This window comes from Mus pahari, chromosome 12, assembly GCF_900095145.1.
Source record: "Mus pahari chromosome 12, PAHARI_EIJ_v1.1, whole genome shotgun sequence".
In the NCBI taxonomy this organism is placed as follows: domain Eukaryota; kingdom Metazoa; phylum Chordata; class Mammalia; order Rodentia; family Muridae; genus Mus; species Mus pahari.
In genome coordinates, this window is record NC_034601.1 from 14,053,945 (window position 1) to 14,078,511 (window position 24,567).

The following is a 24,567-nucleotide window of genomic DNA, read 5'->3' on the forward strand; positions in this document are numbered from 1 at the left end:
TTTATTATATGTAAGTACACTGTAGCTGTTTTCAGACACACCCGAAGAGGGCATCAGATCTCATTCCGGATGGTTGTGAGCCACCATGTGGTTGCTGGGATTTGAACTCAGGACCTTCAGAAGAGCAGTCAGTGCTCTTAACCACTGAGCCACCTCTCCAACCCCGAAGGTTTGTTTTTTGAGAGCATCATTTTGTAACACAGGCTGGCTTGGCACTCACTAAGTAGTCGGTGCTGAATTTGAATTCAGGGCAAGTGGCCTGCTTAAAAGCAGAGGTCTGAATGTTTACTAAGAGTATGTTTAGTAGGTGTAAGAGTGTAGGTTTGCCGGGTGGTGGTGGCGCACGCCTTTAATCCCAGCACTTGGGAAGCAGAGACAGGCGGATTTCTGAGTTTGAGGCCAGCCTGGTCTACAAAGTGAGTTCCAGGACAGCCAGGGCTATACAGAGAAACCCCATCTCGAAAAAACAAACAAAGGGCTGGTAGGAGATGGACTCCTAGGATACAAATCTCCTTCAATGGATCTGCAGACCCCAAGGAGCTGAAACCAAATGGCTCTGCAGCAGAGTGTCAATATCTGGCTAAAGACGAACCCAAATGACTGCCTACACTCAGGACGTCAAGTCAGACAGCAGCTGGTCCTTGGGGATGCTTCTGGACCTGTTCTGGGGCTTGCACAGAAGGGGAGCACATACAGCACCAAGGGCACTGAGGGTACCATAGCCAGAGTGCCCACAGCTGGCAGAGAGTCCCTTGTGAGCGGTGTAGGAGAGCTAGTGGGATGGATTGGAACCTATGCTCTGGTGTGGGCTGCCTTTCTAGGATCTCACCAGCCCACGACATCCTCGCCTGGACATAACCCAGCAAATTGGGGGAAGCTCTAGAGCCCTAGAGCCCCTTGGCCCATCTGGGGCTCAAACATCCCCAGACAGTCATAAAAAGCTGGAATTCAGTGTTGATATAAACCTGTGTTATGAATTCTGGTAGGCAGCAAGCCAGGACCACAGGCTCTACAATTATCCCTGGAACTAGTAGCACAGGCAGGATAGAACTATCCAACTTTCCTGGGGGTTCCTCCCACCTCCCTTAAGTTCCACCTGGAACACAACATTTTGGGCCTCCCATTGCTCCCCACTGGGCAGGAGTGACATGTGTCCTGCAACCTTAGTAACCTGTGCCACCTGCCTAAGAAAGGATTCATGACTTTGAGATGAAGAAACTATTACAAATGAAAACTGTCACAAGAGGTGGGATATGGATGTTGTTGAGGACACTGACTCTTTCCCTAGGGGCAGGAATACTTGATATGAGCCAATGGCTCAGTTGTAGGCACCCAAGTCAGTGTTCAAGGCCCACAGACCCAAGATGTTACCAACAAGGACTGTCCACAGGCTGTGACTAGAGAAAGCAGCTGGCCCCAGGTTAGTTCACCCAGTGCTGTGCTGGACCCCAATAATGCTGTTTCCCAGGGGTCTTGCTAGTGTCTTACCACATAGTATTCCCAATATAAGAGCAGTCCCCACCCTGTCTAGACACCAAAGCAGGCTCACCTGGTGTCAAGACAATAGGCTCAGGCTCCCCCCGGTTTCCATAGTAGCAAACAACATCTCCTTTTGCAGTGCTGTGAATAGAAGCCAAAAGCCAGAGAAAGTCGGATGGGAGTCATAAGCACCCTCTGTTCCCAGCACTGCTCAGTGATCTCACCGTCCTGCCTCTAGCCTGGGCTGGTTACTAGCACAAAGACAATGGCCTACTTCAGCTCAGCTCTGGGCCTGGAAAGCTAGGCCAGGGACACCAGGCACTGTCCAGCCTTACAGGTATACTTCTGGCTCACTATGGAACCAGGGAAGAGAAAGCACACAGTTCCCCGTACTTCTCTAAATATTCTATGGCCTGGGTATGTTGTGATAACTGCACCGTGGTAGTTTGAATGTGCTTGGTCCAGGGAGTGGCAGTACTAGGAGATGTGGCCTTGTTGGAGGAAGTGTGTCACTGTGGGGGTGGGATCTTATCCTGAGACCACCACTGCCTTAATCTGTTTATCTCCTTGAACTCAGGATTTAGCTCCACTGTACTTTCTGGTGCCCCTTTAATACTTGAACTATACACTTTGTGTTTTTCTTTCTCAGCTTGCTATAATACAACTAGTCCAAAATGCTCTTCGTGAGAGTAAACCAGAGGACAAGGTCTATCTAAACTTGGTTAAGACTTCCTTTGTTCATGCAATTAATCTAACAAGGTTGTGGAATCAGCCCAAGGGAATGAAGTTTTTTGCTGTTGAATTGTCCTGCAGACAAGGCAGAAAGGAGCTGGAGCTCTGAAGAGCACTTTGAAATCAGACATGGAGATGCGGAGTTTGGAGTTTGCCCAAATGGCTTTTGGTCTTGCTTTTGTCCAGTATTTCCTCACCATGACATTTTGGAATGGTAGTATATATCCTGTGAAGTTGGAGGTATATGATCTGATTTTTAAATTTTTGATATTATAGGAAATTACAGTCAAGAGATTGCATGAATCTCAGAAGAGACCTTGAACTTTAGACTTTTAACATTGATGAGACTGCTATAGACTATGAGGACTTTTGAAGGCAGACTAAATGTATTTTGCATTATGCTATGGCTAGGTAGTGCCCCCATAGACTCATGTGTTTGACTATGGGGGTCAAGGATAAGCTGGACCTTAGAAGTGAGTCCGAAATACCTTCCAAATGGCTGAACATAGGCATGGTGGCATTGGTCCCTGAGACCATTCCTCTTGTCCCACATGAACACCAGGCATGACTTGCCTCCAGACCCAGTAGTCGCAGTCTGGGTTCATATTCCTTTTATATTCTTCTTCACCTCAGCCTTGAAACTTTCTTAAGATGTTTAGCTAATACATTTTGGAGATATTGGTTTTGGGGATTGTTGTTCTGTTTTGTTTATTTTTAATTTATTCTTTGTATAAGGACCCATTGTATTGAGTACTTATGTCGGGGTACCTGTCATCTTTGCCATGAACAGACAAGGAAAGGCCAGTACAGGGACAATTATGACCAGGACAAATCTCTGCTGTAGGCCTTGGTTGTTATTTTTTATTGTCTGTGTATGGGTGCCTGTGGATGCCAGACACTAGGATCCCCTGGAGCTCAAGTTTCAGGAGCCATTTGACCTAGATGCTGGGAACTGAACTCTTGTCAGTTCTTGTCTGCAAAAGCTAAGAGTGCACTCAGACACTGGGCCATCTCTGCAGCCCTAGGACTTAGTTGCTTGTTTTGAGACCAAGTCTCACCGTTTGGTCCTAGCTGGCCTACAACTCTTTATGTAGACCAACTGTCTTTGAATCCACTGAGATCTGCCTGTCTCCGAGTCTCAAGTGCTGGGATTAAAGGTATGTGTGCTTCATCTTTCCCAGCTTGGAACCTTGGCTTCTCAGTACCCAACTGGTATCCTGCAGCCTCAGCCATGGCAACAGCAGCCTAACTTGTGAGATGGCTCTTTAGCTGTCCTCTGACCCTGCAGGGTCTACAGCAAGGAAAGCTGTTCAGATTTCCAGAGGCCCACCTGCAGAAACCAATGTGGATCAGCTCACATTAAACAGCAGCCTGGCTTCCAGCTGTTTGACATAGCTACTGAATTCCTGTGTGCATCGTAACCCCCAGATTTCTTGGGGCTGGATCAAACACATATGGAACTACTATGAAAAATGCATACATAGATCCATAGAGGAGGGCAAGCATAGGTTTATGGCCTCTCGGAACCCCCAAAGTGAGAAGGGAGGATGGCACCAGGCTGTTCCAGCTCCTACTCTGGGCCTTCTTCCTGTGACCACTGCACCTCACTCAGCTTCCACATCGAGTCAACCTACCCATGTAGCCCAGGAATGGCACAGGGCACAGCATCCACAATGGATGTTCAAGACACACTGAGCCTCAGGCTCATCTAAAGATCCACCCAACCCTCTGGTAGGAGGCAGCTCAGGACAGACATCTGCATATAGACTGACAGCAGCCTCCCTCTGGAGGAAGCTCACATCAGGGATAAAAGGGAGATAAGGATATTTACCTCCCTGAAAGGCTAAGCATGTAAACCTTGTGTTCCTATGGCCATATCAGCAACATGGGAACCACCCGGGAGTTCATGGGCCTAGTGAGGACAGACTGCCTGTTATGAAGCATCCCACAAGAGGGATGACGCCCAGCTGCAGTCACCCCAAGCCAGAGGCTCCTCAGGCTCAGCACTGCCAGCTCTGCACTGTAGTTCTCTCATGTAGGGAGCCAGTGATCTCTACATCCCTATTGTCAGTCATTGGTCTGAGGCAGCTTAGGCCCTGAGATGCTTGCCAAATACCCCTTAGTTGAAGTCCTGGGAAAGGGAGCTAAGCTGACTGGGGCAGGGAGCTGTAGGGAACTGTTCACGGCCTAGATACTAAGCAAACCCACCTCAGGTCAGCCGCTATGAGGTTAAAGCCGTTGTACAGGTGGCCCTCTGCAGAGACCTTCTTCAGGTAGGACAGGCTGTCCATGTCACTGGTCAGAAAGTGAGACACGAGTTCACCTGTGGGCAGGGTACACATATCAATGGCCAAGACAGGAAGAGGGGTTCCACTGGGACTCCAACATCTGGAGTCAGCCATACTTTGATAACTGGATTATTATGGAGAACGCTTTTAAAAATACTTTCTAGGCCTGGGTGGTGGTGGTGGTGGCGGTGCACGCCTTTGATCCCACAACTTGGGATAGATAGAGGCAGGTAGATCTCTGAGTTTGAGGCCAGCCTGGTGTACATAGGAAGTCCCAGGACAGCCAAACCGTTATCTAGCTTCTTCAATGCCCTGGGCTCAATCTCAACATGGTGGAATGAACAGATAAATATCAGAAAATAGCGTTTGCCCACTCTGGCTCTATGTGGAAATACAGCATTATGAAAGATGATACTTGGGAAGGAGAGATTGCTCAGTGGTTAAGAGCACTGGCTGCTCTTCCAGAGATCCAACATGGTGGTTCACAAAGGTCTACAATGGGATCCAATGCCTTCGAATGCAGGCATATATGTACTCATATACATAAAATATATACATACATACATAAATAAATCTCTTTTTTAAAAAAGATGTATTTATTTGTTTTACACTGTTGCTATCTTCAGACACACCAGAAGAGGGCATAGGATTCCATTACAGATGGTTGTGAACCACCATGTTGTTGCTGGGAATTGAATTCAGGACCTCTGGAAGAGCAGTCAGTACTCTTAACCGCAGAGCCATCTCTCCAGCCTTTAAACGAATCTCAATCTCTCTCTCTTAATCTCTCTCTCTCTCTCTCTCTCTCTCTCTCTCTCCAGGGTTTCTCTGTGTAGCCCTGGCTGTCCTGGAACTCACTCTGTAGACCAGGCTGGCCTCAAACTCAGAAATCTGCCTGCCTCTGCTTCCCAAGTGCTGGGATTAATTTAAAGGCGTGTGCCACCACTGCCTGGCCGAATCTCTTTTAGAAATAAAAAGAAAGCTGAAAACTCAACAGGCAGGGGACAATGATACAGTGGTCAGGGAGTCATAAGCCTGAAGGACAATGCCTGGTATAATCACATTGGCAATACCTGGCCATCTCTTCTCCCTGTCACTGTTGCAAGAGGCATGGAGGGTATGGAGCCCACCAGCAGAACCCTGGCAGGGTGCCTTTCTTCCTTCCCCATTGTACCAAGATCTGTACACTTCCATTACTCTGCCAGTCTTACCTAAGCTCCTCCCCAGTGGGTCTTGGCTTTGTCCTACCTACGTCCCACTTGCTCCCATAGATGCCATACCTCTACCACGGGCGTCTGGCTCTTGCCGGGGCTGTAGGTAGTTGGTGAGCGCCCCCAGCTTCCCACGTGTGCTGATGCCCAGCCATGTTCCTCCTGCCTTGCCTTCTTCCATGTCGAGCCCTATAGCAGATGACATTACCATTGGCCAAGTTCCTGTGATGGGCCCCGCTGGTACCCTCTTGCTCAGTCCTCAAGAGGCATGTTCCACAGCTCTGCCAGGGTGCACAGTACTCCATGGGACAGGTGCTGCTGCCACCACACCCCACACTGGGTTGTCCAGGCCCAATGAGCCTTAGGAGAGGAGCTGGGAGGTGTGGCTCAGGGGTGTGTATGTGTGAGAGAGACCTTAGACAACAGGAGGTGTCCCAGTTAGACCATTAGACCACTGTACTTAAGTCTGAGTAAAAAATCATCAAGATGTCATACGAGGAAGTCTTGCTTGCATGAGTGTACATGTGTAATATGAATGTGTTATTTGTATACTTGTGTTTGGGCCTGTGCATGAGCGGGAGCTACAGGAAGGTAGCAGGTATCTTGTCGCTCTCCACCTCACCCTTTATAACAGCGTCTCGCTAGATCTGGAATTAGGCTGGAGGCCAGCAAGCTTCACTGACTATGTCTCTGCCCCCAGAGCCCTGGATTACAGTCACACAGGGCACGCTGCTGGGTGCTAGAATCTGAACTCAGGTCCCCACGCTTCTCTTACCCAGTGAAGCATCTTCCTAGCCCTCAAGTGGCATGTTTCGAAACCAATTATAAAAGAGAAAGAAATATAAAGCGTGAACCAGGAAGGAAAACCAAGCTCTATGGTAGAGTGGGTTAGAAAGCCAAACAGACCCAACAACCCACCGGCACCAGCACAGAGGTGGGCTCGAGAGCTACAGAACCAATGTTTGCTTGCTCACTTGCTCACCGTTATTTGAGTGAAGGTCTAATGTAGCTCAGGTTGGTCTTGAATTTGCTTACTTAGTTGAGGTTGACCTTGAACACCTGACTCTTCTGTCTTAACCTAAGTGATGAGATTACCAGTGTATACCACCCGGGGCCTGATCTATGCAGTGCATGCTACGCACTCTACCAATTGAGCTACATCCCTAGCCCTATTTTGTTTTGTTTTTGTAAGATGGGGTCTCATGAGGAAGGCCTCGACCTGGACCTCATGGTGACATTCCTGTCTCAGACTCAAAAGTTTTGTAGTACTGGGTTGTATCACCATGCTTGGCTTAGAAAATGAAACTTTAAATGTACCATTTAAAACAGTATTAAAAATACTTAGAACCTTGAACTCTTAGGCTCAAAAGATCAGGTGTGGGGGCTGGTGAGATGGCTCAGTGGGTAAGAGCACTGACTATTCTTCTGAAGGTCCTGAGTTCAAATCCCAGCAACCACATGGTGGCTTAAAATCATCCGAAATGACATCTGATGCCCTCTTCTGGTGTGTCTAAACACGGCTACAGTGTACTTACATATAATAAAAAATAAATCTTCAGGTGTGACCACTGTACTCAGCTCACAAGGACAGTAACAGAGACTGTAGCACACCCCCACACATACACAGTTCAGTGTGACTCTGAGTCCTGAGCAAACCCACCCATGTATGCTCAGCTGACTGCAGTAACCAGTCACTAGAGGGATAGATCTCCACCCTTAACTCACACCACACAAAAGCTGATTTCTTAGCTAGGAAGAGAGTTAGCGATGGGCTTGCCTGGCAAGGATGAGGACCTGTTTGATTTCCAGATCCATCTAAGATGCAGGATGAGGTGGTGCAGGCAGAAAAAGGCTGATCGTGGGAGACTGTGATGGGACAGCGTAGACAAACGGGGAGCTTCAAGCCAATGAGACTCTGTCTGTCCTGAAGTTGTCCTTTGGCTCCATGTACACATGTGCACACACATATACATGAACTCAAACATACACACAATAAAAATTAATTTGAGACAAAAGTCAGACTGCCAACTTAGAGCTTAATAGAAAAATGTCATGGCCTGGGAGAGGCACAGGGTTCCTGAACAAGACAAAGAAGAACAAACCAAAAAAATGTATTTGTTAAAAATAGTGTTCTGTGGGCGGAGGAATGGCTCAGAGGTTAAGAGCACTGACTGCTCTTCCAGAGGCCCTGAGTTCAATTCCCAGCAACCACATGGTGCCTGTAACCATCTATAATGAGATCAGGCATACCCATAAGCAGAACACTGCATATATAATAAATAAAAATAAATTAAAAAAAATAGTGTTCGGCTCACCAAAAAGTACTAAGGAAATTAGTTGGCAGCTACTTAATCCATCAAAAGACTCATATCCAGAATTCATAAAAACAAAAACAGAAACAAAAAACCTACAAATTAATAATTGAAAAATGAATGAGCTCTCACTGTCTGGCCAAGCAACAGAGTAGGGATTTCCTCTCCCACCAAAAATAAACCTTATGAAAACATGGACATTCAGAGGAGTGAATCAGTGTGTGAGTCTTGATAGTGTGATAGTGTACACCTCTAATCCCAGAAGTCGTAAGGCAGAGGCAGCAGGCTGCAGACGGGCCAGAAACACACAGTGAGACTGAGGTGGCCTGGCAAGATGGATCAGTGGGTAATGGCGCTTGCTGCCAAGCCTGATGTTTAACCCCCATGGCAGAAGTGAGAGTGTACACACATGTACACACATGTACACAGACACACACACACACACCTACACTAAATAAAGTGAAAGTGAAGAAGCTGGGTGTGGTAGCACATGTCTTCCCACTACTCAGGAAGCAGAGGCAGGGCTATATAGAGAACTCATTTCATTCATGGATGGACTGAAGGAAAAAAGGTAGGAAGGGGATGGTGAGATGGCTCAGTGGATAAGAGCACCCGACTGCTCTTCCAAAGGTCCGGAGTTCAAATCCCAGCAATTACATGGTGGCTCATAACCATCCATAACAAGATCTGATGCCCTCTTCTGGAGTGTCTGAAGACAGCTACAGTGTACTTACATATAATAAATAAATAAATCTTTAAAAAAAAAAAAGAAAAAAGGTAGGAAGGACCGACAAAAACACAAAGGGAACTGGTAAGATAAAAAGTTATCCTGATGGGGCTGGAGAGATGATTCAGAGGTTCCGAGTTCAATTCCCAGCAGCTTCTTGGTGGCTCACAACCATCTGTAATGGAATTTGATGCCCTCTTCTGGTGTGTCTGAAGCCAGCGTTAGTATACTTATATACATTAAAAAAAATAAATAAATCTTAAAAAAAAAAAAGATAAGCTGGGCATGGTGGCGCACGCCCTTAATCCCAGCACTCGGGAGGCAGAGGCAGGCGGATTTCTGAGTTCGAGGCCAGCCTGGTCTACAAAGTGAGTTCCAGGACAGCCAGGGCTACACAGAGAAACCCTGTCTCGAAAAACAAAACAACAACAGCAAAAAAGATAAAGGGTCTGAAAGATGAAACAAATGAGATGAGCCCATGAACCCCACGGGACTTAGCAGTCTCTGTGATCTGAGGACAGTCCTGGAGGTCCAGAGAGACTAAGGTGACCAGAGGTCATGGAACAGTAGAGCGGAGAAGCCAGAGCTTCCAGGAGTTTCACTGACTGTGACAGAGCAAAAGGACCATAGTGGACTGCTCCCAGAAGCCAGACTGGAAAACCCATTAACTCCTGGGGCTCTGGGTAAATACCAAGGAAGGCTGCAGCAGGATACCCGCAGGAATCAAAAACACTCAGCTCAGGTGGGGCTAGCTTCTCACCTCTCTAAGAGGCCTTAGAGCAGAGAGCAAGCTGTCTCTTAACAATTGGCCCACATCTAAAAAAGTTAAAGAACACAAGAGAGATACTTGATTCTGGGACTGGCCAAGTCCCCCAAAGCCATTCATGGCTATTTATGCATTCAGCATTTGCATGTGGAAGCACGGCCATTACTAGCCCTATTTGGTAGGTTGCCACCTCACCAAACAAGTGGATCACATTAAAGAGCGGCTCACCAGGTTCGAAGACACACTTACCACTGAGGATCTCACTGTTGTTCCCCCAGTAGTCTGCCAACTTGGACGGCCTGTTGTAGAATTCATCTCTGTTGGCTGCCAAGATGAGCCTGGGAAAAGAAAGTTCAAGAGAAGCCATGTGTTAGGGGCTGACCTGCATGTGTTCCACCTCAGAGCTGCAGCCTCTCTTGTTTAACATTAAATCTACAGCAGCAGCATCATGAATAAGGATACCCACCCTCCACCCCACCCGAGTCCTTGCCGTACATCCACAGGGCCCCTGCTCAGGAGACAGGCAGGTGCTGGGAAGAGAGGAAAGTATGAGGCAGGATAGAAAGAAAATTTGGGAGACGGGAAGGGAAAGGGTTGAACTGTCTCACAAATTCAGAGTTGAGAATTCTAGCAAAATGAATATTTACTGTTAAGACTGCCTATACTGGGCAGGTACATGAGATGATTCCTCAGTTAATGAGCATAAATTGCTCTTCCAGAGGTCTGGAGTTCAACTCCCAGAATACACATCAGGAAGCTCACAATGACCTGTAACCCCAGCTCTAGGAAATTCCACACATCTGGTATCTGTGGGCACCTGTACTTTTGTGCACATTTCTATAAAAATGTATTTTATAATAAAAATAAATCTTAAAAACAATATTCTTTTTATATAGTTTTTTTTTTCAAATGAGAATGTCAGATTAGCAATGTTGTGTTAAGGCCTGAGCGTTTACGCCCATGAGCATGGCCTTAGTACTTTATCCAGATGTTACTGACATTTGCTGAGAATCTCACAAACATTGAAATCTGTTTACAGTAAAAGTACCCTCGCCCTCCCTGTCACCCTTATCAGCTAATCTGACCCAGTGCTCCAGGGAGTCACTGTATGAGCTCTACAACCCTCTGAGACACTCCTTCAGGAGGCATGGAATCTGCATGCACCTGAGGTGTTCCTTCACGTGGCACGGTACTCTACTCCTTTGAGACGTACCTTTAGAAGACACTGAAGTGTGACTCTCTGGGAAAGCCCATGCCTTTGCCCCTGCGTGTGTCTTATCCCATACCTGAGTGTCTCTAGCATCCTCTGTGTCAAAAAATGTATGTTAAAATCTCTTGCCAATAAACCTCAGCTTTGCTTCATACTGAGTCACTCTGAAATTGTTTTCCCTGGTGGTAAAGGCAAGATGTCTTTAGTCCCAGCACTAGAGAGGCAGAGGCAGAGGGGCAGATGCAGGCAGATCTCTTGAGTTCCAGGCCAGAGAAGGCTACCCAATGAAACCTCCATCTAAAAAAACCACACTATCACACTTTACTGCCTTACCTGAGCGAACCTCTCAGGCCGCTGCGGGAGGCAGCGTGGAAGCATGGAGGTGCATCTCTGATGACCACTGGCAGGTTTTTGTGACTCAGCTTGGTGAGACAGATCTACCAGATCTTGTGGGACAGCCTCATTCCATGTCATACCCCAAAAGTGTCAGCCCAGTAAGGGTTCTTCATGGTACTACCAAGCTTGCAGAGGCCAGGCTGGGGTGGGGTACTTCCTTCCACTTACTTGCCCTTCCACCTACTTGCCCGTCCACCGCAAACCCCCAAGCACCCCCACCCCCCAGAACTTCCATCAAAAGGAGCTTGAGGACAGACACACTGGACATCAGCAGCTCCTGGGACATGGGGATCCTCTGGGAGACCGTCCCATCTTGTTTGTAGAATAAGGATAGAAACAGCCCAGGAACTGGCTCTCAAGCCTTCTGGGTCTCCTGTAGAAGCCTCACCACATCCAGAGTGCCCCACCCCCTTGTCCCAGCTCTCACTTCCAGGAGTCACCTAGGGTAGGGAGATGTCATCTCTGTCCTTGATAAACAGACAGACACACTCAGAACAACTCTCTGCACCTTCAGCAACCAAGTTCTGTCCTGTCCCTTTATAGGGTAGAGTTGTCCCCCATGTTGTCAGCAAAGACACGCGTCTCGAACCCAGCCTGCAGTGGCTAGGAGTAAGAAACCATAGCCCCACGGTGCGAGTCTGCATGGGCTGGGCTGGGAGACCCAGTTCTCCCAGGGGTAGAGTCAGCTTCTTCCCTCTCCATTCTTGTTTCCTGAACTCCTGACAGAGAGTTGGGGACAGTGGAACCAAGAAGTCCCTGCTGGCAACCTGTACTCTCAACAAGCTCTGCGGCCCTAGGAGCTGATTCCGACGTAACTCTAGTGAATGAAACACGAAACAAGTCAAAAAGGGGGAAAAGAAAAAAGCTCCCTGAGCAGAATCCTATCCTAGGCGTTCAGCTTCTTATTGTCTTTGTCTAAGGGTGTTGTAATGTCTAGGCATCGCCTGCATGCAGCCCATGGAGGCCAGCCAGGACAAGAACTGGAGTTACACGTGGTTGTGAACCTCCATGTGAGTGCAGAGACTCAAACCTGAGTGCTCTGGAAGAGCAGCCACTGCTCTTAGCTGCGGAGTCATCTCTCCAGTCCCTCAACTACATATTTATAAACAAGAAATGTGTTTGCTTAATTACTCGAGAACACTAACTGCTGGGTTGTTTTTATCACAGGTTGAACCGCTGATGGCTTGCAGAGATTCTGTAATTTAATTAGATTCTGTAATAATGTACTAAGAGAGGTAAAGACCCACATCAAGTGCTAGATGAGAGCAGAAACAACTCCCTCGGCTAACACATGGAGGGTCTGTGGTGCCCATGAAGGTTCATTTGTGCTGAGTTCAAGTTCCTAGCACCCATGTAATTGATACATGGTGGCCTGTCTGTAATTCCAGTCCTTGAAGCAAGCTGACTAGCCAGGCTATCCATAAGGCAAGCTCCAGACTCAACTGAGAGACCCTGTCTCAATGAATAAAGCGGAGAGCGATTGAAGAAGGCTTGCAACATGAGCCTCAGGCCTCCACATGCATGTGCACAAACGCATGCACACATGTGCACGTGCATATATAAGCAAGTGTGCCTACAGACATGCATACACACCACATGCTCATGAAAAACATTTTTAATTAGAATGCATCATTTTCAGTTTTGTGCATGGGAGGGGATGAAACACTAACATTTCCCCCCAGGAAATGAAGAGGCATGCTTGCGTTTGCATTTATGAAGAATGCAAGTTTCACCAGAACATGGCTCTTTGGGTGACTGGACAGGCTACACTGACTTACTGTGGTTACTGATCAATCTTGTCAAAGCTGTTTAGGTTGTCTGTAAGAGTATTTCATGTAATCAGTTATCGATTTTGATGTACCACAGTGATAAGCATTTCTGTGCTTGACTTTTGACATATTCCTTTAGAAGGCATTATGCTAGGTTGAACTAAGGCCTTGAGCTCAATAATTGCTTTACAGTTTTATTTTTGCAGTGCTGAGGATTGGAGCCAACTCTCCACTACTGAGTTGTATATACCTTGAGCACCATCTTTTCCCGTTTTGTATTTTGTGGTTCTGATCTGGGAGTCTTTAGACCTCTGGAGTGTTTGTACTGATCTTTAGGGATCTTGGCCAGGATCTACAGCACTGCCCATTTGTCCTCTTAATGAACAAGTCAGAAGGCTACTTGGCTACACCTAAGGTGACAGCTGGGGGCTGCAGCCTGCCACCATGACTGGACATCCCTGGAGCTGGAATAGAAGTAGCTACCAAAGTGAATTTGGGAAAATATGACTTGTTTTTATTCAGTTGCCCAGGGCTAATTTAGTGAGATCTGTTAGGCCTCTTCATCTCCATCAGAAGCACAGACAAGTGTCTTGTATGCTGACAGATCATCATAGGCTGGTGGCTTCAACATTAGCAGTTCACTGTCTCGTAGCTCTGGAGGCTAGAAGTCCAAGATGGAGGCTCTGGTAGGGAGTTTCTGCCAAGGTCCCTGACCTCTATCTCTGTTCACAGCATCTGTCTCCTGTGTTCTTATCTCTTCTTGGGACACTCAGCTTATGGAATCAAGACCCATCCATGCAGCTTCATTTTACCTTAATCACTTCTTTGAAGTTCTGTCTCCAAAGACAGTTGTATTCTGATATACTGACAGTCAGAATTTTAATTTTAATTTTAATTTTAATTAATTAATTAATTAATTTATTTATTTATTTTTGGTTTTTGATATAGGGTCAGTCTGTACCTCTTGCTGTCCTAGAACTCACAAAGAGCCACCCGGCTCTGGTTCTGGCATGCTGGGATTAAAGGCCTGCACTACTACACCTATCTGCAGTTAGAATTTTTTTTTTCTGATTTTTAAAAAAAGATTTTCTTTATTTTATATATGTGAGTACACTGTAGCTGTCTTTAGACACTCCAAAAGAGGGCAATGGATCCCATTACAGATGGTTGTGAGCCACCATGTGGTTGCTGGGAATTGAACTCAGGACCTCTAGAAGAGCAGTCAGTGCTCTTAACTGTTGAGCCATCTCTCCAGCTCCTGCAGTTAGAATTTAAGGATAGGAACCTGGACACAGTCCACCCATAACATCCTGTGGTTGTATGTAGCTGTCTAGTTACTACTTTATTGCTGTGATAAAATATCACCACCAGAGCAACTTATAAAAGGAAGTGTTTAATTTGGGGCTCACAGTTTCAGAGGGCGAGAATCCATGATGGCCAAGCCAATGTGCTGGCAGGAACATTGAGACCTTACAGCTTAATCCACAAGTTAGAGACAGAAACGAGTTACTGGGAGTGGCTCAAGTCTTTTGAAACCTCAAATTTCATCCCCTGTGACACACCTCTTTTAATAAGGCCTAATACGTTCTAATCCTTCCCAAACAGTTTCACCAACTGGAGACCAAGTGTTCAAACACATTAGCCTATGGGGTCATTATCATTCAAACCAGCACTGTAGCCCTAGTCAAGAATCTGTGCCCTTGGTAGTCTGACTTTATAGGAACAAACCTAAGGAGACTTTTCTCCCACTCCACAAGCCATCTGTAACAGCCATTGGTAAGACCTAAGGACCAAGACCCGCTTTATGTTCAATCTTTTTTTTTTTCCCCTCAGAGTTTCATGTTGCCCACACTGGCCTTGAACTCTTCCTGATCCTCTTGCTTGCCTCCCCACTGCTGTGAATGCTGGAGTGAGCCATCTGGTTTCCAACTGGAATTTGAGGCTCAGGTCTTCTAAGTCTGTTTTTTTAATTATCCTATCATTGATTGGGTCAAGATTGGTCACCAGGGTCTCAGACTAACTAGGTGTACAAGTGTCTTGCAGTGAGGCCCAGGTGGTGACTGGTGAATACCACAGATTGTCCCCTATAGACCAGGATTGCTGAAGCAGAGCCTCTTCCAGCCGGGCGGAGGTGGGTGGAGCCTGCTACGTGTACAGGCTTGATCGAGTATTCCCTTGTGAGCGAGGAACTGGTGAACTTCAGTCACCCCAAGCTGGACAAAGATTTCAGACCATGTCTCAGTGTGAATCTGTTAACAGCTGAGCATAGCTGAAAGGAGTCCAGGGAACGGGATGGCAGCAGTGTTGCCTCTGTTGCTGCGTGCCTTCCTCTTCCTCCTTCCCGTCTACCTAGTCCTGCCTGAGCCCACTGTGTGCAGCCATAATTGGCTCACATGGGACTTCACTACCTACTGTATGTGATGTGTATTTGCCAATTTCTTTCTTTCCTTCCTTCCTTCCTTTTTTAAATTTAATGCATGCTTTGCTGCATGTACACTGGAATGCCGGAAGAGGGTATCAGATCCCCTTATACCGCCATGTGAGCCACCATGCGGTTGCCAGGAATTGGGAGAGCTGATAGGGCTCTTAACCACTGAGCCATCTCACTATACCCCGCTTGCCAATATCTTATCTTTCTTTCTTCCTGTTTTAATTTTACCTGCAGGCGGTCTTCAAGGAACAAACCATCAAGTGGGCTCCGGCCAAACTCGGGGCTCACACATCACCCAAGACTACAGAACTGTTAAGACTGTGTCACCCCAAACAGAAACACAACTTTGCTTTTACCAGTGCGGGAGAGTTTTCATGAACGTAAGGGGTAAGGGCTGAGGAGAGCCAAGGAGGGGCCGTGCCACTTCCCAGCTTAGCGAGTGAAGGCTCACAGCCACCCTTTACTGTCTATGCTGTAGAAATGAAGCTCAACGTCAGTGCTGGTGCAGTTAAATTTTAACAGAAGGCACCGGAGACACACTCAGTGCTTTCACAGGTAGGAGGCTCCTGAGATGTGTGCTCCCTAGGTCTTAGCTCCCGCAATGCACAGTATAAGCGGCACTTTCACCTAGCGCCTGCTCTGTGACCAACGTCACAGCTTTAGGTACTTTAGATGGCAGACTCCAGAAAGATCTAGCAGGATGATACCTGAAGGATATCTTGGCCATTAAGGAGTCACAACTATGCCATCCATGGTCACACACACACACACCCCTTTTAACTGTATGTGTAATAGCTGTTTTGTCTACGTATATATTTGTGTATTACTGGAGTGCCTGGTGTCTGTGGAGGCCAGAAGAGGGCACTGGTTCCCTGGAACTCAAGTTACACGCAGCTGTGAGAACCACGTGGGTCTTGGTAACAACCCCAAGCCCTCTGGAAGAGCAGCAAGCTACCTCCCCAGTAGCCTCACTGTGGATCATAGTATGAGAGTGCCAGATAGGCGCTGCTCTGTGCAAAGTGCAGTGGCTGCTTCTCACATCCAGTCTTCGGGAATTCATTACTCTGTTCAGCGCTTGCCAGATAGCCCGTGATGTGACTGTTTATCATTTTCCTTGCAAGATTCCGCTGACTCCCTTTAACTCTTCTGCCAGAGCATTAGAATCATCTCCTCTAGCCTGATCCAGCTCTGTTGCCTGTCCTCTGTAGAAGAGAAAATGCTGAGTCCCTACATCCTGCTCCCTAGACTGAAATGAGGGAACCCAGCCACTGTGCCAGGCATTCTGCAAAGTGACTCAACATGAGGATCTCACTGAAACTACTTTGTTTCTGGAACACATCCTAAGATTTTGAAAATGCTCTAGACGAATGTAAGAGAGGAGTTCCACAGTCCATTTCCAGTTGTGGGCTAAATTTCTGCTTGTGCTCTACATGGACAAACAAATGCTGGCACATGCTAAAGAACAAAGGGGCTGCCCTGCGTGTATTTGCAGGGGAAGAGCAAGGAGGGCTGGCCCCTAGGTCCCTTCTCTGCCTACTGTTTCCCTTGTCCTTGGCTGGTACTTAGCTTCTCCAGCTAAAACCCATAGATACTTTCCTCAATCTGCCACCACCCAGACACCTCACCCAACCCAACCCAGCAGCGTCCCTCACTGTCACCACTACTCCAGCTCTGCAGATGTGACCCTAATCACAGTCCACAGATCTTTCCCTCATCCCTCTGTCTCGCCACACCTGCACATTAGCTCTGAGCCCTTGCTCTAGGGTGGGGCTCCTCCCAGCACCCATGCTAAGCAGCCACTGTCCAAGAGAGCTGGACCAGGCTTGTGCAGAATGTCTCCAGGCCTCCAGAGACCAAGAGTTGGTCACTCAGAGGCCACACACCCAACAGTTTGCCCTTGTCTCCTGCAAACATGGCACCCCAGGGGTGAGGAGCAGCCGTGGACCCCAGACCTGGAGCAGCCTGGTAGAGGCAGAACAAGGGCATTCATTACCTGTATGCATTTTTGGAAACAGGACGAGGATCAAACTTAAAGAAGATGATGCACATGGGTTGCAAGGGTGGCTTTGCTCACACGGTCACAAGGTCTGTGGGAAAAGGAGAACAATGAGCTGTGAACAGCAGAGTCAGAGGGCTTTTCAGATGTCTCTCTCCATAAGTGAGTGGGGCTGGATTGGTGAACACCAGATGCTTGGTGACATAACAGACATCTCCCCTCACCTGGGCCCACCAGCTTGTAAGTCCACCACCATGACATTCCCTTACCCTGGACACGCTACATGGGGGTGGTGAGTGGGTGCTAGTCACGACTCATACCCCCAGTCCCCATGCAGCTATGCAGGGCACCACTCTAGGTGAGGGCCTTGTGGGGCACATCAGCAGAAAGCATGGGGTTGGAGACCTAGAGACAGCTGTCACTCACTTCTTCAGGAATCCTAACAGCCACTACAGCCTTGGAAGAAGCCCAGCTCCAGGGACACCAAGGGTATCACTGTGACAGACATTGGCAATCCTAATTCTTGGGTCTATGAAGTTAAGCTTCTTCAAACTGCCACCAAAGCAGTGCCTGCACTACTGTGGCAAGAGGGCTCAGGACACAGCCTGTCATGGCTACATCTTGCCTTAAGAGCCCCGGGGAAGCTAGCAGGCTCAGCTTTCTGTGACAGTGCCACAACATCTGTCCCAGAGTAACTGGCAAATTGGGGCCTAGAGTCCAGCAACCTCCAGAGAGGCATAAAGTTGAAGCCACATAAAAGACCTACCCTAGAACTAGACTGAGAAAAATGCTCACGGGGTAAGGGAGGACTACACCCACAGCTATCTTCAGAGGCTCAGGGACATTGTGTATAAATGGAAGAGGAAAGCAGGGTGCGGTGGGCAGGGCTTGAGCTCAACCCCAGGAATGCACACATAAAGGGAAAGAGGTCAATTGTCATCTAACCTCCCCAACTATGCTGTGGCATGTGTGCTCACACCTACATACAACAATAATCATTCATGAAATTTCAAAAGTAAAAATGCAGAGGTGGTGTGGTGGCTTAGCAACTGAGAAAACTGGCTGCTCTTCCAGGGGACCCAGGTTCAATTCCCAGCACCCACACAGTAGCTCACGACCATCTGTAACTCCAGTCTCAGAGGGTCCATTCTACCCTCCATGGGTCCAGGCACATATATGGTGTATACACATACATTCAGGCAACACGTTCATAATGTAAAAATAAAATAAAATAAAATGGGGCTATTCTAAGAGAAATTGTGGCATACCTAGCATTCTATAAAACAGGGACAGAGCCACACTGTGGGGTGAAGGATCTTAAAATTCAGTGACCTTGGCAATTAAGAAAGATTGACATGTATTATCATAGACTAGCCATTCTAGAAAAACAAAAGTAGCCAGGAAAACAGCTATGGGATAGAAAAAGCAAGAGAGAAAACCAGGCGTCAAAGTACAAAAAGAACCTTTACAAAGTTCTTTGAAAAATGACAGCGGGCCAGACTTGGTGGCATATGCCTTTAATCCCAGCACTTGGGAGGCAGAGGCAGGCAGATTTCTGAGTTCGAGGCCAGCCTGTTCTACAGACTGAGTTCAGCCAGGGCTATACAGAGAAACCCTGTCTTGAAAAAAACAAGACAAACAAACAAACAAAAATGATAGCCATAGGGCCTACGAAGGCCAACAGCACTGTGGGGAGAGAGAGAGAGAGAGAGAGAGAGAGAGAGAGTGTGTGTGTGTGTGTGTGTGTGTGTGTGACAGAGCAATGATAAATTTAAGACCAGACTGGAGACAGCTAATGAGACAGGCAGTGCAAAGAACTGACTTCATGCTGGGCCTCGTACCTACATGCCCCGCCTATCAGCCGCTGGTGTCAGGAAGAGGCTCTGGCTCTTAGACTCCTTTGGTCCTCCCTAGGCTGTGTACCTAGCTACTGGGTAGGACCCCTGGCAGAGGCAGCGGTCAGCAGACATAGCCAGATCAAGGATGTTTCTCTAGTTCAGCTGCAGGACCTGCTATCCTAGCTGGCCCTAGCAGACCAGCCCTCTAGGTTGGAGAGGTGGGGAGGGCTCCAAGGTCCACAGGAAGGCCATCGCTGTGTCTCCAGGCAGCCTGGAGTTGGAGGTGCTGTCAGAGCTCAGGGCTGCAGCATCGATGAAGACGCAGTCATTGGGAGAGAAGGACCAGAGGAAAGCCAGCCCCTGGGAGGGGACCATCAGGAACTGCCTTTCTCTCCAATCCCTCACCCCCCACTCAAGCCAGGCCCGCTGCCCCACAGTCCCTCTGCTGTCTCTGGCCAGCAAATTACTCCTCATACCTTTCCTGATATACCTCTCCCATAGCAGATCCTGCCTTTACCTAAGCCCAGATGTTTTCCCAGGAAGCTGCTGGCAAGCCCCTGTGAATGCCAGGCATCTCTAACCCAGCACCCATGGGGTCTGATGCTCTTTTCAGGACCTGGTGAGGTCCCTTCTGATAGGCTGCTTCTTTAGCCCCTTTCTTGCTCCTGTTCACCTGTGGGCTGAGAACAAACCCCAAGTCCATTCCCTAGCCTTCTGATCGCACACTGTGCAGAGAAAGTAGGTACGTTGATAGTCAAAACTACCTTACAGGGTCCACACCCCTGAGCACACCAGGTACTTCCCATGCTCTCTGCACCAGCAGAGCCCATGGGACAACAACAGAGCGCTTGTACCACAGGAGTCCTTAAAGGCCATAAGGCTGTGCCTGGGGGGTGTGTCCTGGGAGAGATGTGCCTGGCTTTCTTCATGTTAATTCTACCTCACCATTTCTGGGCTTATTAGCTAGTGGGGTTTCAGTAGAATTTCTGGTCTTGGCAGTCCAAAAAAAGCCAGAGTGACCAGGGTCATAAAAATTGTAGAATTGCTTGAAGCCAGATTAGTCAGTTACAATTGAGAGAGACTAAAAAAATAAAACTCCCTGGAAGAGCTGGAGAAATAGGTCAGTAGTTCAGAGCACTGGCTGCTCTTCAGAGGGCCTGGGTTCATTTCCCTGCATGCACAAGGTGGCTCACAACCATCTGTATCTCCAGTTTCAGGGAGTCCAATGCCTTTTCTGGGCTCCCTGGTCACTGCACACATGTGCTACATGGACATACATGCAGGAAAAACACCTATACACATAACAATAAAATGGAAAATAAAACCAAAAAACCCCTGGGCATTTGTAGAAACGGAGGAGAGTATGACACCTTGCTGAGCACAGGGCTTCCGTCCTGGGGGTTCCTCTCTGAAAGCATTGAGCCATGCCAAGAGGTTCTTGAGGTTACAAGTGCAGAAAGAGCACCCACAGCTCACAGCCACCTGTCACTGGACAGAGGGCTCACACTATGTCCTTGGCCTGTATAAAAAAAGTTGAGCGCCCCATTTCCTGAGGGTGATCTCCACCAATACAAATGCACCTCTCTGCTCAGTGGGCTCACTGGAATCCAAGGGGTGTACAGCGCAGGCTCAGTGCAGGAGACCTGGGCTACCCCACAGCCTGTATACTCCAGTAGTCTCTTTGCAATGTCCTTTTTGCGGAAAGAGTCCTCACTAACACAAAGCCTTGGGCAATGCCAGATAGGCTCTGTTGCTATGACTTGTGACGGTGGCCTTGGGACATGTAGTTATCAGCTGTGTATTACAAAAAGTCAACCACATGGGCCAGAAATCTGCCAATTCCACATAATCAAGTCCTAGTAAAATAAAACCATGGATACCCAGCTTAGCAAGTTTTCCAGCTGGCAAATTCCATCTGCTAATTGAGCAGGGGCACCCAGCTGCACTGAGAAATGGCAAATAGGAGCCTGTGCCTGGTCTTGCCTAGATTCTGTGCTCTGTCCTGTTTCTATTGTTGATTTTAATCTATACCCATCCCTTGTAATAAACTATAACTAAGACTGCAACTCTGATCTGATAGGGATCGGTTGAGTGAAGATGGTCTTGGGGTTTTTTCACCAACAAAACTGTGGCTCTGCAAGAAGTCACCACACAGTGACTCAGAGAGGGGAGCACCCTGGTGTAAGGCCAAGCAGTGGCCCCTGCTTCTTGATGACACCCTAGCCCTCTCACTCCCTTCCATATCTGTGAGCTGCTATATTCACCACATTCCTCAGAGTAGGCAGGGCCCTAGGGTCCATCAACAGGCCACTTTGACCTACTTCCACAGCCCAGGCCACTGAACCCAGGTGGTCCAAAGAGACCACAAACCCCTTTGCTCTACCAGAACATCCCACAGGGTCAGAAAACTACTGTTGGGGCCTGCACCTGATCATGGGCTGCCTAATTGGTCAAATCCAGACTCAACACAGCCATCCTACATAGTAAGGAAAGATCAAAGTAAGACAGAAACTCAGTAGAGAAAACATTAAATTCTGTAACTCCAAGTTGACACGTAGGGCTCAGAGTGTAGCCTGCATCAAGCTTGGGACAAATGGCTGAGGTGCCTATTTAACATAGAAAAGCAGACACTGGCCACCAGGTCCCTCCAGTTTCCCTCAGTCCCTACCTGTTACTGAGAGGCCAAATCTTTTAAATTCAGACTCTATTTTAGAGAACCAAACCTAAGTCTGAACTCAGGTAAACTAACAGGCCAGTACCTAGCATCAGTTTCCAAGTTATCCCCCAACAAAACCTGAGCCTAGCTCACCCCCAACAAGCCCAGTGTCTCTGCACCCACAGGTCAGCCCCCTTGCCTAATGACCACCAAAGAGGGAAATAGAAATTAAATTTACAATTTGATCCCCAACACCAGCCAATTATTCTAAACACTTACCACCACCACCCCAACTTGCTGCTTACTCTAAACCCTTGCACCGATAGATATTTGGGGCTCCGCATCACCAAAACCGTCCTGCATGACGGTGGTGTGCTGAGGGGCTGGCACTAGCTCGAAGAAATAGGCCCTACTGTGATTGCATCGGATCAGCTCCTGTATGATTTTTTGGAAACCTCTAACATTTCCCTGGCACTACATTACAGGGCAGGGCCTTCTAGGCTGGAATACCCCTAACTCTGCAGCCCAGGGCTGGGCTGCTCTTCCCCATATAATCCAACCGTTTTGGTTGCCCATTCTCTTTGTACCTTTGGGCCTCCTGGCTGCTACACCTGGTTCCCCTCTCTCCAAGCTCCCTTCCCCTCCTGCTCCCCACAGGGCACAGCTGAGGCTCATGCTCACTCCTGACTCTCTCAGAAGTCCCTACCTCTGGCTGTACTCTCCCACGACTCAAACGAACCTTCTCCTCCATCATACTTAGGAGCACTCAGCTTCTTTCCTTTCATTTCCTTTTTTTTTTATTCATCTGGTGCCAAAACCCAGGACCAGTAGTGTTTCCTTTATTTTTTTAATATTTCATTCACATATCAGATATTTACATTATAATTCACAAGTAGCAAAATTACAGTTATGGAATAGCAAAAAAATAATTGTATCATTGGAGTCAGCACATGAGGAGCTGCAACACTGGGAAGGGTGAGAATCACTGCCCTAGGAGTCAGCCTCCATGTCCCTGTAGTTCACTCACCCTGCAAGCCTGTGAAACCAGCACCATGCGGACAATGACAAGTTCTGCTACTAGTTTGAAAAACACCGCCTCCAGATCCCCTTAGATGGTGGCCACAGTAGCTCCCAAATGCAAACAGTAAGGGCAAAAAAAAAAAAATGGTTTAGTGCTTAAGGGCATGCAGAACTCTTGTAGAGGACCTGAGTTTAGTTCTCAGGAACCAAATAATGGTGTACAACTGTCTATAACTCTAGGTAGGGGTCTGACACCCTTTTATCTTCTGTAGGCATCAGGCAATGCACACAGTACAATTCATACGTGCAAGCAAAACACTCATATGCATAAAATAACAGTGAAAAGCTGTGATGGCTGTTCCCGGTTGTCAGCTTGACTACATCTGGAATGAACTACAATCCAGAAATGGAAGGCACACCTATGATCCAGATCTTGAGGCTGGAAGACACAGGCTTTTGATCCAGATCTTGAGGCGTAGTGGCCGTGAAAAACTTAGGCCCCGGCAAGGTAGTACATGCCTTTTAATGCCAGGAGATAGAAGCAAGCAGATCTGAGTTCAAGGCCTGTCTGGGACAGAGCAAATTCTACATTCAGGTGTGGTGGTACACACCTTTAATCTGGGCTATACCTTCTACTACATAAGGCCTACAAAAGGACAATGGACAAAGGAAGGGTTCATTCTTCTTTGCCTGCTTACACTTAACTTGTCAGCATTGGAAGCTTCTTCAGGATTCCAACTTATACAGGAGTCCAGATGAGACGCCTAGTCTCGTCAGACTGAGCAACTACTAGACTCTTGGATTTCTTCCCATCCACAGCTGCCCATTGTTGGGTTAGTAGGACTGCAGCCTGTAAATCATTCCAATGAATCCCCTTACTATTACAGACATTCTATAACTTCTGTTGAGAGACCACACCAACACCATCTCGGGTTCAGGCTCCATCTTAGAGAACCTGACTTAAGGTTAACCTGAACTCTGGTTAACCACCAAACCTACACCTAGCACTAGTCTCTCCAGGTCACTCCCTAACAACCACCAATCAGGAGAAAAGCAGAAGTTATAGTTGTAACTAAAGATATTTACTTAGGGAGCTGGCGAGATGGCTCAGCGGTTAAGAGCACTGACTGCTCTTTCGAAGGTCCTGAGTTCAAATCCCAGCAACCACATGGTGGCTCACAACCATCTGTAATGAGATCTGATGCCCTCTTCTGGTGTGTCTGAAGTTAGTTACAGTGTACAAAACAAAACAAGGCCAACACACTCTAAGAACTGAAGAGTTCACCCATTGTACTAGCTAATTTTGTGTCAACTTAACACAAGCTAGAGTCATCTGAGAGGAGGGAACCCCAAATGAGAGAATGTCTCCATAAAACCAGGCTGTAGGCAAACCTGTAAAGCATTCTCTTAATTAGTGATTGATGGGGGAGGGCCCAGCCCAATGAGTGTGGTGCCATCCCTGGGCTGGTGCTCCTAGGTTCTGTAAGAAAACAGGCTGAGCCAACTATGGTGAGCAAGCCAGTGAGCAGCAACCCTCCGTGGCTTCTGCATTAGCTCCTGCTTCCAGTTCCTGCCCTGCTTGAGCTCCTGTCCTGACTTCATTCAGTGGTGACTTCAGATGTGGAAGTGTAAGACAGACAGATAAACCCTTTTGCCCTAGTTTGCCTTCAGTCCTCGTGTTTCTTTCCTTTCCTTTCCTTTCCTTTCCTTTCCTTTCCTTTCCTTTCCTTTCCTTT

At 47.6% G+C, this 24,567-nt stretch overlaps 1 protein-coding gene across 7 annotated transcripts in view; it reads right to left on the reverse strand.

Annotated features, from left to right (window-relative positions):
- Positions 1-24,567, reverse strand: part of Tango2 (transport and golgi organization 2 homolog) — a 46,126-nt gene that overhangs the window by 6,022 nt on the left and 15,537 nt on the right. For 5 of the 7 annotated variants that reach the window (XM_029544443.1, XM_021209458.2, XM_021209459.2 and 2 more), the window contains exons 2-6: positions 17,315-17,408; positions 9,765-9,853; positions 5,780-5,899; positions 4,420-4,534; positions 1,550-1,620 (exon numbers count right to left, since the gene is read on the reverse strand). In XM_029544443.1, coding sequence (XP_029400303.1) covers positions 1,550-1,620; positions 4,420-4,534; positions 5,780-5,899; positions 9,765-9,853; positions 17,315-17,370 — 451 coding nt within the window. In that variant the 5' untranslated portion in view covers positions 17,371-17,408. Of the gene's footprint in view, positions 1-1,549; positions 1,621-4,419; positions 4,535-5,779; positions 5,900-9,764; positions 9,854-12,899; positions 12,940-17,314; positions 17,409-24,567 lie in introns of all 7 variants that reach the window. The other 2 variants (XM_029544445.1, XM_029544446.1) reach the window with 1 other exon arrangement.